At 38.4% G+C, this 12,529-nt stretch overlaps 5 protein-coding genes across 5 annotated transcripts; 3 read left to right on the top strand and 2 right to left on the bottom strand.

The window, feature by feature from the left end:
- Window positions 1-834: 834 nt before the first annotated feature.
- Cbr-vha-1 lies at window positions 835-1,335 on the top strand (the record flags this gene model as incomplete). Its single annotated transcript, XM_002641625.1, has 1 exon — window positions 835-1,335. One exon carries the CDS (start codon window positions 835-837, stop codon window positions 1,333-1,335), a length of 501 nt encoding a protein of 166 aa, XP_002641671.1.
- Window positions 1,336-1,706: 371 nt separating this feature from the next.
- CBG10000 lies at window positions 1,707-2,285 on the top strand (the record flags this gene model as incomplete). Its single annotated transcript, XM_002641624.1, has 3 exons — window positions 1,707-1,902; window positions 1,950-2,188; window positions 2,235-2,285. The coding sequence occupies 3 exons, from the start codon at window positions 1,707-1,709 to the stop codon at window positions 2,283-2,285; spliced, it is 486 nt and encodes a 161-aa protein (XP_002641670.1).
- A 556-nt stretch (window positions 2,286-2,841) lies between these two features.
- On the top strand, window positions 2,842-4,533 carry CBG09999 (the record flags this gene model as incomplete). Its single annotated transcript, XM_002641623.2, has 5 exons — window positions 2,842-2,923; window positions 3,341-3,472; window positions 3,529-3,802; window positions 3,851-4,354; window positions 4,404-4,533. The coding sequence occupies 5 exons, from the start codon at window positions 2,842-2,844 to the stop codon at window positions 4,531-4,533; spliced, it is 1,122 nt and encodes a 373-aa protein (XP_002641669.2).
- Window positions 4,534-4,805: 272 nt separating this feature from the next.
- CBG09998 lies at window positions 4,806-7,760 on the bottom strand (the record flags this gene model as incomplete). The annotated part of the gene is made up of 10 exons (XM_045244239.1): window positions 4,806-5,012; window positions 5,063-5,161; window positions 5,206-5,304; window positions 5,355-5,387; window positions 5,447-5,590; window positions 6,267-6,451; window positions 6,493-6,678; window positions 6,724-6,885; window positions 7,357-7,465; window positions 7,662-7,760. 10 exons carry the CDS (start codon window positions 7,758-7,760, stop codon window positions 4,806-4,808), a joined length of 1,323 nt encoding a protein of 440 aa, XP_045094173.1.
- Window positions 7,761-11,234: 3,474 nt separating this feature from the next.
- On the bottom strand, window positions 11,235-11,846 carry CBG09996 (the record flags this gene model as incomplete). The annotated part of the gene is made up of 4 exons (XM_045244238.1): window positions 11,235-11,514; window positions 11,565-11,654; window positions 11,701-11,773; window positions 11,807-11,846. The coding sequence occupies 4 exons, from the start codon at window positions 11,844-11,846 to the stop codon at window positions 11,235-11,237; spliced, it is 483 nt and encodes a 160-aa protein (XP_045094172.1).
- Window positions 11,847-12,529: the final 683 nt, after the last annotated feature.

The following is a 12,529-nucleotide window of genomic DNA, read 5'->3' as shown; positions in this document are numbered from 1 at the left end:
CGGAGAAATGGAGAAAATTTCGCAAAACCGCGGAGAATGAACCAATCTCGCTGAAATTTCGGAAAAAAATCGGAGAAAATTATAGAGAGCATATTCAAAAAATTTGGGGTCAAAATATCCACTTTGACCATTTTGTCTGAAATTCCAGCCAAAATTTCAAAATTGATTTTGCGACCCAAAATTTTGTGAATATGCTCTTTATAATTTTCTCCGATTTTCTCCGAAATTTCAGCTAGATTGGTTCATTCTCCGCGGTTTCGCGGAATTTTCTCCATTTCTCCGAATTTTTCTACATGTTGGTGAATAACCCTATTAGTTCTTCATTTTTCAGATATTTTTTTTCTAAACCCGGAGATTTCTCGCAAAACCATTGCAATATGCCTTTGAGAAATTTCCAACAAAAATAAAGTGTGTCTCGTACAAATTCGCTCCATCGAATTTCAACGCGACGCAGCCGCGACGCCCGTCGTCCTCTCGGTTTTTGGTCGCAGTTTACCGTGGATGCTCTTCGGTTTTCGGCCAGTGGCGAGGCAGTCGCGTTGTTCTTTCTTTCGGTCTCAATTTTGTCGATAATGGTTTTTCGTTGTGCAAATCAGCTTGATATCCTATTTAACGCGTTTTCTTGTGCTCTCAGGCTAACATTCCAACCTTTTTTCACCCGTCACATGACAATTGAAAGTCGGCTTTCAGTTATGAAGACTTGAGTGGGCCTTTTTAATGCGCGACTCGGTAAAAATCAATGAAAATTAGTGCGAAGTTAAATCTGATTATCCTTATCTTGCTCGTTCTACTTCTTTCATTGTAGACATTAATTTTCACTCAGATGTTTCAGGAATGGTTTCAGAAGAAGTTACGGCGGGCATCATGCAAGCCGAGCAGGCTATGTACGGCCCCTTCTTCGGAAGCCTGGGGGTGACTGCGGCCATGGCTTTTGCTGCAGCTGGATCAGCATATGGAACAGCGAAGGCTGGAACTGGAATCGCCTCGATGGCCGTTGCACGACCGGACCTTGTCATGAAAGCCATCATTCCAGTCGTTATGGCCGGAATCGTCGCCATCTACGGACTTGTCGTTGCTGTCATCGTCTCGGGAAAAGTTGAGCCAGCAGGTCCAAACTACACCATCAACAACGGATTCTCCCAGTTTGCCGGGGGTTTGGTTTGTGGAATATGTGGTCTCGGAGCTGGATATGCAATCGGTATTGCTGGAGACGCGGGAGTGAGGGCCCTCTCACAACAACCGCGGATGTTCGTCGGAATGATCTTGATTCTTATTTTCGCTGAAGTCTTGGGTCTTTACGGTATGATCGTCGCTCTTATCCTCGGAGCTACCTAATTTTCGAACGTGACCTCATTATTTTTGGAAACAAACTATTAGCATCATGTCAACGCCAGCCTAGGTTCTGTTCAGTGAGCCAAAAATTCGGTATTTTACTTGTTTCCTCTTTTAGATTATATTTTCTCTCGTTGAATATTGAACCGTTTTCTGCTTCTCACTCTTTTATCACATTTTTCTTTACGCCTCTACTTTTCATCATGTACATTGAATATTACTTTTTTCGGTTTTCTCCCACATTCCAATAAAAGCGATATTTTATTCGATTAACAATATTTGAATTTCTCATTTTTTGTCTTGCGTTCTAATCGCATTCTTTTACCGTTATTGTGGTTTGGCAATGAACCACTTGCTAATATACTTGTTCCAGGATGTCGTACGATTTGGAAACTGCTGAGCACGCTGCATATGCCCCATTTTTCGGATACATGGGTGCCGCTTCGGCCCAGATCTTCACCGTCCTGGGAGCCGCCTATGGAACCGCCAAGTCCGCTGTCGGTATCTGCTCTATGGGTGTGATGAGACCAGAGCTTATCATGAAATCCGTCATTCCAGTCATTATGGCTGGTTAGTTATCGAATTAATTTCGTTATTTTTAGAGTATTGAAATTCAGGTATCATTGGTATCTACGGTTTGGTCGTCGCCATGGTTTTGAAGGGTAAGGTTCAAGCAGCATCGGCAGGATACGACCTGAACAAGGGATTCGCTCACTTGGCTGCCGGGCTCACTTGTGGACTCTGTGGACTTGGAGCTGGATACGCTATCGGAATCGTCGGAGATGCTGGAGTTCGCGGAACTGCTCAACAGCCAAGACTCTTCGTCGGAATGATCCTTATCCTCATTTTCTCCGAAGTAAGGGTGTTCATATTAAGCTGTCTTTACAGTATATTTTTTGCAGGTCTTGGGACTTTACGGTATGATTGTCGCTCTTATCCTTGGAACATCCTAAGTCGTTTTCTTCAATTCGCCAACATGCTCACATAATTCATTCCCCAATATTCCCCGTCTTACCGGAGTTCCGTGTATCAATAAATGTATTTTTCTTTTTTTTCTACCAATCTAGCCCTTCCCACTAAACCCACCCATCTTCCCTCCCATCGGCAATTATACGATACAGTCAACATCTCAGTTGACTTTCCTTTTTCCCTCGCCAGATGTTCTTCATGTGTTAGTGACTTAAAACCATTTCTCCCACTTTTTGAAAATCAATGTGTACTAACATTGCCAATTCTACGACGACTTGTGTCCTGTTTCCTTTTAGTGTATGAAATATATACATATACTTGCTCGTTTTCTCAACTTCGTTCCATATGAATTTTATAGAGATCTATCAGAAAGGGTTGTGACAATCTGATGCTTTCGAAAGTCCCTTCACTAGACAATAAATCTTTCATCGTGATCGTTTTCAAGTGTGAGAAAAACAATTGTAGGTGGGACTCCACAAACTGAATACTTTTGCGAAACAAGATGAAACTGTCCTGAATGCTTAAGTTTGAAATTCACAGATGGAAGGCAAATTCTCTATGGATAGTCAAATACTGGAAGAAGTCATTAGAAGTGGGAACATTCCATGTCATGGCAGAACAGGTAAAAAGGCAAAAACCACGTGTCAAGAGTCACAAAACTTTCACAACAGTTCCGGTTTTTTATTATATCCTCGCCTAGAAAATGTTCTGGAAATGGGGTTCGTCACGCACCAAAAATGGTGAGAATGAAAGCGATTCAAGCTACAAACCAAAGTTTCTTCGAATTTACGAAAATCCATAAATAACTCATGATTCTTCTTATGATCTTACGTTTTTTCTCAACTTTCGTAAAAGTAGCTTTAGTTCATCTTCCACTTTTTCAAAGTACTTTTAATCCTCTGAAACCAGAAAACTCCGCAAAAATGATTCCAAGAACAACCGCTCGTTAAAATTCATGTTTCCGGAATGCCTTGAAAAAAAAACATAAAAACGAACGAAAAACTGATTGATGTTTGTCTTACTTCCTTGGTGTCTTTAGGAATGTTATGTGCCGGTGGAGGACTTTTACCGCCCGCGCTTCTCGATGAATCGAGAGTTCCAAAGTTCTACTTGGATGCTCTAGTTGCTTGTGGAGGAACTACATCCAGTGCTCTACCAAATACTGGTTTAGGTAAGTTTGCATCACACATAAAACATATTCTGTCTATTTAAATAGCTATTTTTCAGTCTACAACTTAATGGGAACATCTGGACTCCCAAAAGACGTTCTATCGCACATTTGGTCAGCTGTGAATCGGGCGAAACCGGGTCAATTGACTCGTCCTGAGTTCTTCTCTCTTCTGGCTCTCATTGCATTGGCACAAAAAGGAGAATCTTTAGCGGCGTTGTGTGCAATGAACTCGCTTCCAATTCCTTATCTGAATCCAGTTCAAGCGTTTCCAACTGCTTGCAATCCAGCACCAACAGTTAACACATCATCTTCATTTGTGCCTTTCGGAAAGTAGGTGTGAAAGTTATGTTTTTAAACTGAATAGTATCCTTATTGCAGAATTAAACCATCTGCTTTCATCCCAACATCACTATTGCCACGAAGGAGTATGAGGAAAAAGAAAGATACAGATTCAAAGGAGGCGTCTGCTCATAACTCGCCCGCGAAAAGCGGTGCTCAAGACTTGGCTGGCCTAGATTTCAGTAATGACATTTCTGATATAATGGAAGATATAAAGGATGCGAACGAGACGCCCAATCAACAATGCTGGCGAGAAACTGTTCATGCGATTTACATAGTCGTCGAAGAAGCAAATCAATTATTCAAAGATGTCAAAAAGGATGTGATTTTGGAAATATTAGAAACAGAAAAAGGAGAAAACTACTTCAAAAGTTTGGCAAAAACTTTCGAAACACTGGAAAGAGTTTGCAAATCTGCTGGAGTTCTACTTTCCACTCAATCCACGAAAGAAGCTGAGTACTGTCGGAATCTAAAAAGAAAATGGGAACCCTTTTTTGGAGAAGCATCAGCTGATGTGAATGTAGAACAATGCACCGATGACAGGTATAAAATATATCTTAAAGTTCATCTCCCTTACCAGAAAAGTTTGCAGAAAATGTGTAATCTGTTGCCAACCGGTTCAAAATCCAATTGATTACGGTGGTCAATGTTTTGATGTGGCATGTGCGAATCTTTGGGTGAACGGAGTCAGTTCAACACTTCCAAGTCTTCATTTGAAATAATCTTTTTCTAGAGTTACACATGTAGATATTTTCTATTATCCTGTATCATTTCTTCCTGGTTGTGACCTATTTTTTTGTCTCCTGGTTTATACTAGTCTTTTTTTCGCTCTGTGGTTGTGTACATTTCAAAGTCAGGGTTCATTTGGTCTAACAGTTGTTTATTATCAATTTTCTTCCCACTATCATAATAATATACACAAAACAAAATTCGAATGCACAATCAATTTTTGTTTTTAATAAAAGTTGCACGATAAGATATGGAACTAATAATTTCAAAAGTGACGAAGATTCAATCCGTTCTTGACATCGTCCTCAGCGGAAGATCCAATCTTGGTTGAATCCACTTTGTGATCAGAGGATTCAAGGGCCTTCTTGAATTCAGATGTGACGTCTCCAATAAGTTTTTCCCCTGACTTCATCACATCCGATATGACGTCCTTTGAGGCATTCTCAAGTTTTGGTTTGATTTCAGAAGCTGTCTGAAAATCAGAAAATCGAAATTTTAAATTTTTTTTCAAAAAATTCGAACCGTTTCGATTTTGCTTCCCAATTTCTCACTTGTTTCCTCCAAACTTTTCGCAGTTTTCTCCAAAGATTTTGTGATATCGTCAACCTTCTCAGCAATGTTCTGAATCAGAAAAATCACTACTTCTTTGATTTTTGATTTCTTACATTTTCTACATCTGTCTTTATCTCTCCTACTGAAGACTTCCCCTCTTTTACAACTTGATCAACCTTTTTTGCAATATCGTTCTCTGTTTTTTCAATTGTCTGAAAATCAAAAACTATCAGTTCCTAATCACTTTATCAGGTACACCCACTTTAGCCACGTCAGCTCCAATGGTGTTTTTGGTCTGCAAAAATGTGTAATGACATACTTTTATCAGCTTATCGTATTTCTCCCCCGTCTCACCTTATCAACAGTTTCTTCAGCTACCTTCTGCACTTTTGCCAACAAGTCTCCAACGACATTTGCCGGTTTCTGATTGTCTGGACTCTCAGCGATCGCTGGCACACTTTCAGGAGTTATTTCATTCATCAATTGGCTCACTTCGATCTGGAAGAGGTTGTAGACGTTCATTAGGAACCCAGAATTTCAGAATTTAGAACAGGGACAGGTGGATAACTGCTACAGGGGCTAAAGGGGCGTGGAAGGATGGACACCGTCTAGTCGCCGCCCTGGAATTGCGCCGTTGACAGCTAGTCGACGGGCCGCTGACTGTGAAAAGAGTTACAGCTTTCGAACGAAAATCTGCTATCCAAGGCATTTATAAGTTAAATTTATAATTAATGAACACTTGGGAATGTGATTGTTGAAGTATAAATAAACTAGGGAAGGAAAGAATCAGGATGTTTAGATTTGTAATTGGCACGTTGGAAAAAAACCATAGTTGCAAAAAGCCGGGCCAGGCCGGGCCGGTAGACGAATTTTCTTGGCCCGGCCCAGCCCGCCTACCACAGTTGAAAATTTCCCAATGAAAATTTGGGTATTTTTTTTGAATTAAAAAAGAAAAAAGAATACATTATTCAACAAAACTAACAAAGTAGAAAGTAGTCAAAAAATAGGTCGATTTTGTTTAAATTTTTGAAAAAAAATTTCGAAAAAAATTTTTTAAAAAAGCAACGTCTGTACGTACCCCGGGCCGGCACTTCATCGGCTCGGCCCGGCCCTCCAAAATATGGAAAAAAAACATCCCTATAGGCTATAGCAAAGACTAATCAAGATCTCAAACCTGATCATTCATTTTGTTAGCCGATAAATTCTTTGTGGCAACTGCTGGCTCTTCCTGAGTCTCAGCATGTATTCTAACAGCCTTTTGAACATTTCCAGAGATTTCTGGAGCATGTGCAAACTTCACATTCTCCTGATGAGTCTCAGCTGCAGTTGGAGACTGAATTTCCATCGGATTCTTGGAATCTGAAAAATGCTCTCAAACTATTAAGCGAGAACTGTGAGACAGGAGAACTCGCCAGTCTTTCCGAGAGATTTTTTCTTCTCTAACTCCTTCTTATGCTTCTTCATTTCATTCAAAAATTCTTCTCTATCCTGAACGAAATCTGGCTCAGATGCAATATCATCATCCTTCGAAGTGATCACATGACGGTTTTCTTCTTTTTTCACTGGTTTAGTAATTGGAACAGTAGCTGAAAACTGAAAGTAAATTTTGGATTGAAATGGGTCAAACCTACGAGGAGTGAACCTAATTGGAGCCGCTTTGAAATCGCTATGTGTTGCACTTTTCTTCGGAATTTTGGCATCATAGACACGCTGTTTATGAGGGATTTTATCGAGATGAGCAAGGGTTCGGGGAGTGGATGAACCAAAGACAAATTGGTTGCGAGTATCACCAGCTGAAACAAGAGGACCACTTTAGAATACAAAAGTTGTTCAGAGTTGTTCCATTGAGCTGAATTTTTAAATTTATATAAACCAAGATGAGATTTTCATTTTTGTAGTTGTTGCCTTTTTGAGTAAAAGAGTATTCCAATAAAATCGGAAGATTGTTTCTGGTACTATTGCTGTTTGAGTATGTTTGGTATTCTTCAACTTAGAAGCCATCCCTAACCTTAAACTTTGAGCCAATTTATCTCTGTTTCTGTGAAATATATCAAATATTTGTAAACTGATAAATTACTTATCATAATATAAAAAAATATTTTTTCTGTAGACTACTTTTTGACATCTTTCCTGGGAACCGAGATATATAGACTCAAAGTTAACAGAGGGCTTTATTATACGGTAATTTCTGTTTTTAAGGATTCCGTCAAATCTTCTCCCTTCGATATTGTATGCCATCTAAAAATCTATATTTTCTAGATTACCTTCTCTCGAAAGACTTCTGGCCTTCACAATGTAATCATGCAAACTTGGTGCATCGACTGCTGGTTTCTCAACAGATTTCGCATCGTAACTCCTCAATTTTGGAGGTATCTGAAACTTTTCTTCTTTTTATTATTTTTTTGGTAGTTGCAGTCTAGAAGTTGTTTCCTTAAAAAACATAAACATTTTACGATACTTTTTTATATCTTTTTGGATGTTATTTCAATGGAAAAAACACACTAATTGAATTGAGTATGAGAGTACTCATCCATTTTATAGATGTTTCGGGTGGTCCCATGAGAATTACCTTATTCATGTGAGACAAATCGCGCGGAGTACTACTTCCAAAGGCGAAAACTCGTTGACCACGGCTTCGAAGTTTCTCCCGTCCAGCCGACGAAGCCATTGTTTGCAAAAGTTCGAAAGTACTGGGAAAGGGAAAAGAAGCTGTTAAAAAATTCTAAAGAGTTATTGGGGAGTGCAGCGAATAAAAAAAATGGAAAAAACGATCGGTGAGCAAGAGACTCGAGTGGAAGAAATTGAAGTGGATGGGGATGGAAATAAAGGGTCTCCGGAAACGAAAAAAGAAGTGAACTGGCAGTGTTAGGCGGAAGGAACGTGGTGCAAAAGAAATATGAAGAAGCATTTAGAAAGAAAACGTCACGTATCCGGAGGATAGAAAAACGCTGAAGAAGAAGAAAAAGGCAAACGACTACGCCACCGGGAAAGATTCATGACATGTTCTGAACTTCAGATTCAAGACAAAAGTGTATGCCCTAATCGACCCTTGTTTTGTCGGCACTCTTTTGCAAGAAGACCCTTTCTTCTGAAGCGTTTTGAGTTGAGTAAGAACTTGGTAAAATTTGAGTTCAAAGATGAAATGTTGGATAGAAGTCAGCTAACTTCAATAATAAGGTTTCTGACAAAATCAGTGAAAGAAATAGTTTGGAATCCCACTTCAAGGTGGGGGGACATGAGAAGAATAATGTTGTCGAAATTCCGTTTAAATATGCTCCTCGAGGAGTTGAACTTGTCGAGGCGAGTGTTGGAGGTGCGGCGCTGCTACCGACTGAGCTACGCGTGCAAAGAGAAAGCCGCTGCCCGATTGCATACATAAAGGCGAGGGCGACAGCTGTACGCAGAGTGACATTAAGCGTTGTACACCGTTACGGTAAATGCATACTCTGGCTCCAAAAATCCCCCGTAAAATCTCCTGTCCCCCCCACCTTTCAGTAGTAACACAATTGAGGTTGGGTTGCTGAAAAGCGTGTAAACGACGACTGAAGATCGAAAACTGGCTACAACTTGCGTTTTTAAGTAAAGTGGGAAAAAATTTGTGACAAAAAGTATGAAAATAAAATATTTGTAATCGGACCATGATGAAAAATTCAGCCACAGTTTGTACGCTTTTCGGCAACCCCGTTTTACCTGTGAAATCAGTGAAAATTGTCATTTTCGCTAGGTACTGTAGGTATGTCATTGGATGACTCGTTTCGGAATCAAACAGCATAGAATCTGCACAAAAAATTATTTTCAGACCATTCTAACCAGATTCTATAAAATTCTATGAAATTCGTTTCCGAAACATATTTTCTGGAGTAACAGAACTTCAAGTTACCGTAAACTAATTGAATGACGACTAACCTTTAAATTTGAGCCAATTTATCTTGGTTCCTGTAATATATACTGAAAAGTGGTCTCTTAATAAAATGTTTCTGATATTATGACAAACATTCTGTAAGTTGAACACTTTTTGATATCTGTTACAGGAAATGAGATGATTGAGCTCAAAGTGCAAGTATATGGTGGTCTTAGGGGGTGTAGTTGAGTCTCTTACTTTTTTTCAATGATAATTTTTTTATTTTTCTATTGTAGAAAATAGTCAAAGTAAACTCTAGAATGATACCAACATAGAAATCGACTCTGAAATTGATCTAGAAGTCAAAAAAAGAAGACAGATGAATGTCATGCGACTTGCATTTCTTTCCTTCTTTTTCTGGGGCAAACTCTTTTTTGATTTGACTTCAAAATGTGAAAACAACAAAAAAAGTAGAAATCGAGAGAAAAGAGGGCGGTCCCAATGGGAAAGAACTCAAAAGAGACACATTATGAGAAGAGTAGAAGAAGAAAGAAGAAGAATGAGCTCGGAAAGAAGAAGAAGAAGTAGATGATGAGGATGGATTAGGAGAAGAATTGGAAAAAAAATGAAGAAGAAAAACCCGTTGGTGGTAGAAGCAACTCATCAGAAATTCTACAAGAAAATTGAATTTAAAAAATTAACCAAGGCAATAAAAAATACTGGAAACACTCTAATTAAAGGCTATCGAAATTGTCAACCTTAATTCCATATAAATCAGTTCCTGTGAAAGATATCAAAAAGTGGTCAACTGATAAAATACGTTTGATATTATGATAAACAATGTATCAGTTGACATCTTTTTTATATCTTGCGTAGGAATCGAGATAATTTAGCTCAAAGTTGAGGGTTTCGGTGGGCTTCCAATTAGAGGAAATACGGTATGTTGATGTCTACAATTTTATTCTGAATTTGAATTCAATTGCTCTCTATTTTTAATTATTTTCACTAATGGCTTTGTACCATAAAACCGGGTAACTTGAAACATAACCGCGGACCTTGATAGAAGGAATTTCCAAAAAAAAACTAATCGTGTTGGTTTGTGTCTGTTTTCCCATTCAGACTGACAGAGAGAAAAATTGAGAGAAGTGGTTTCAATCAGACAAATTGGGTCCAACTAAACATGTTTTGTTTTTGAGAGCTCCAAACTGACATTGTTGCCATTTCAAGAGGGGTCCCTAGTCGTCAATTTTATAGTCGATTGGAGAGAGGAAACAAGACACGTTTCGTTTCATGAATTGAATTACAAATACTGGAGAGAGAAAGGAGCAAAAACTAGGGAAGAAGAAGAAGAGAAAATAAGATGTTGTTGGTTTTTGGAAAAGGTGTTTTCAAGAAAAACCGAAAGGTGAAGAAAAAAGGGAAAAAAGTGAGCAATTTGAGAAAATTGCACAATAGTTGTTGGTGCTGGGGACTAAATTGTCGAGGTAAACAGAGGTTGTTGTAGATGAATGGGAATGGAAAAGAATTATCCGGTTCTCAAAAAGAGGGCTAGGTTTGAGCATGGGATTTATTGTGCAAAAATCAGAGCTGTGGAAGAGAAACGTCGGTGGCTTTGGTCGAAGGTCCCACAACGAAAACTACGGTAACCTCACAAAATATGTGTATTTTTCGGATTTGTTTTCTCGATTTTGTATTTTTGGTAAAAATTTGATTTTCTGACTTTTTTTTGGGAAAAAATAACAGCCAGTTCGACGAAAAGCAGTGAAAAAATAAAACAAATATTGTCGAATTGAAAAAAGTGGAACCTGAGAATTTGAAAGGCGTAGCTTTTTTTGATCTACGAAAAAGTGCGGCAAAAACGTAATATTTCAGATTTTCACCTCGTTCGAGCTACTTTCGCAATAAAGTTCTGTTTTTCGATAAAAAACAGATTCTAGAGATGCTAGCAATCATTTTCATACCAAGAAATCTACATTTTGTCTAGAAAATCCCGCTAAATTCACAGAAATAATTTTCGTTTCTTACTGTAGTGATTTTGAGGCAAGGCCTCGAAAATTGACCGGGAAGCCGCCCGCGAAATTTTCCAAGTCCCACTTTTTTTAATTCGACGGTGAATGGAAATATTTTAGGTTACGGTATTTATCGTTGTCGGACATTCGGTGACCGACGTTTCTCTTCCGCAGCTCCGGTTTTTTGTACCAGAATAATAGGAACAGAATTTTCTGACAATTGTGAGAATCGGAGAACGTTCTAGAGAAAATATCAAGTTTATGACTGTTTTAAAACTTTGAGAAACTTTATTCACGAAAAATACTGATAATCCAAATCTCGATCTCTTGCTGCTGCATAGGAACGCCTCTTTTCAGATTCTTCGTAACCCCTTCTGAGTTCCCATTGGGTTCCAGAATCTATTGTTGAACTGCTGACTGTCTGAATTTGGGAATCCTTTTTTGTCGTTGTCGTCTTCTTCCTTTCCGGTGCTACACAACTAGTTGATTTCTTTCTTCCAACCACACACCATGCAATACAACAACAACAGCAAACAAGAAGGAGAAGAACAATTAGAATGACACAAATGATTCTGGAAATTTCGAAAGAAATTCTTCTGAATCTTTGTGGAAAATAACTCACATTGGTTCTTGTCTGAATCTCCAACAACAGTTTCCTAAAAACTCTCCACAACACTCGTAATAAGTGAAAAACGATGGTGTTGGACATCTCCTGAATTTTGAAGAAATTTGGAGCAGATTATTTTTAAATTACTTACAATGGAGCAGGTCTGGGAGAATTGAAATACCACGGACGACGACAAATTACATCATTATAGGATTGTGTTGTAACTAAATTACTCAATTATGAAAATACCGTGAAACCTGTAATAGAAGGGCCCCACACTGTTAGCTTTGACATCATTTATCTCTGCTTCTGTAAGAGATATCGAAAAAGTGTCAACTGATAAAATACTTGTGAAATTATGATGTGCAATTTACTAGTGGACAGCTTTTTTATATCTTTGATAGGTATCGAGATAAATTGGCTCAAAGTTAAAGAGGTTCTTCTATCACAGGTTCCACGGTAGTTGTTAGTTTACCTAATAAGAATAATGAAAATATCAATATAGATTTAAAGTAAAAGTACATCGATATCAGTACAACTTTCTTCTAGAGATAGAATTCGTAGTGTCCAGAATGTAAACATATACTTCTCGCATAACTTTCTTCGGCCTGTTGCGCACGTCTGACTCATATTTATTAGTTTCCAAACATGGGTGACAAATCTCTGGAACTCAGAAGATGTCTCGTTTTGAGGGTCAGCTGGATGATTAAACAATCTTGAAGATGATTATCGTTTGTTTGATTCGGTCTGCGTTCAGTATTTACTTTTCAGGAAAAATTAATAATGGTTTGTTATCGTAATAGTCTGGTCAGCACAATTTAGCGCCTGATCTTGAGATTTTCAGATTCATTTTTTCATTCTTAAAATTGGCTTCCAGTCAACCATTTTATTCAATTAAAACGTTTAGATCCACATCAAAATAGTGAAAACAGTCGAGATGAACTGAAAAACTCAAAAATCCCAAAAGCCGACCATTTCTG

This window comes from Caenorhabditis briggsae, assembly GCF_000004555.2.
Source record: "Caenorhabditis briggsae complete genome, chrIII, whole genome shotgun sequence".
Classification (NCBI taxonomy): Eukaryota; Metazoa; Nematoda; class Chromadorea; order Rhabditida; family Rhabditidae; genus Caenorhabditis; species Caenorhabditis briggsae.
Note: the sequence above shows the minus strand (reverse complement) of the source record. Positions and strands in the feature narration are given on the sequence as shown.